This window comes from Aplysia californica, unplaced genomic scaffold, assembly GCF_000002075.1.
Source record: "Aplysia californica isolate F4 #8 unplaced genomic scaffold, AplCal3.0 scaffold00222, whole genome shotgun sequence".
Taxonomy (NCBI): domain Eukaryota; kingdom Metazoa; phylum Mollusca; class Gastropoda; order Aplysiida; family Aplysiidae; genus Aplysia; species Aplysia californica.
In genome coordinates this window covers 136,475-137,583 of record NW_004797492.1, presented here as the reverse complement: position 1 = coordinate 137,583, position 1,109 = coordinate 136,475, and the positions used below count along the sequence as shown (strand labels likewise).

Genomic DNA, 1,109 nt, shown 5'->3' with positions numbered 1-1,109 from the left:
AAATAGCAGGTCACAAGAGAGTGACAAACATACAAAAGAAGTAGAGGAAAATGACAATAGAAATGATCAGGAAAGAAAAAGCAGCAGTTCTCTGTAGTAGATCAGGCACAGTTATGAGCGTGACATGAGTCAGCCCATTTACAATCAATTCTACTATGCTTGAACGAGAAATGTCCCCCCTTTGGGAATGGCCTAAAGACACTACAGTCAGTGGCACTGCCCCAGGGGGGTCACAAAAACTTTGACCACATAAAATAGAGTTGTCCCAGGAGGGCTGGCGATGAGTTACCTCCCTGCCGCACCACATCTGATGGTGACGATAGTAGTGGGGAAAGCGGAAGCGTTTGCTGCACTTGTTGCACTCAATGTATTTCAGGTGCCGGATGATGAACAGTGGGTTGTCGATTCCTTCCGGGTTTTTCTTCGACCACTGGGAAAGAAAAAAAAATGTTGTAATAAATTTTTAACATTTAAAACACCAATAAAAAATAAACTGCCGAAGCTGTAAGAGTGTAAATTTCTAAAACAATCTTGTAAGTTGTTTTATTTTTCGTAACATAGTTCAGGCTTTTCGGCAAAACAATTTTAAAAATATGTATCTTGAGAAGATTAGCTACAACTTTGAAACCTTGGAATTTTTTTTTTCATTTGCACAACTTAGAATCAAAGCAGGAAGACGAAATGGTTGAATATAAAAAATTGCTCACTTCATCTGGTGAAAGCAGTCAAGGCCAACATGAAAAGTATGGACAAAAAGCAGAGAGAACAATTCCGGAAAAAATTAACATTAAGAAAAAGGTGGAATGATATGTGGACATCAACACAGGAGTTCATTAATGGTAAATATGCGTGTTTGTGTGTGCGTGTGTGTGTGTGTGCATGCATGTTTGTGTAAGAAAGGATGTGCATACTTGCTAGTATGCATGTGTGTGTGTGCTTGTGTGTGTGTGTGTGTGTTTGTGTGCATATATTTGTGTGTGTGTGTGTGTGTGTGTGTGTGTGTGTGTCTACGACAGAGAGCGCACATGCTTGCTTGCGTGAGCACCCATGTTTGTGTATACGTGTAAGTGTCTGCGGCTGAGAAAGAGTACAATGTCGCCCGACCACGG

The 1,109-nt window shown here is 40.8% G+C and overlaps 1 protein-coding gene across 1 annotated transcript in view; it reads right to left on the bottom strand.

The window, feature by feature from the left end:
• Positions 1–288: 288 nt before the first annotated feature.
• Positions 289–1,109, bottom strand: part of LOC106011947 (ABC transporter F family member 4) — a gene marked incomplete at its 3' end in the record, with an annotated part of 5,065 nt that continues 4,244 nt past the window's right edge. The window contains 1 exon segment of the mRNA XM_013083275.1: positions 289–431. Coding sequence (XP_012938729.1) covers positions 289–431 — 143 coding nt within the window.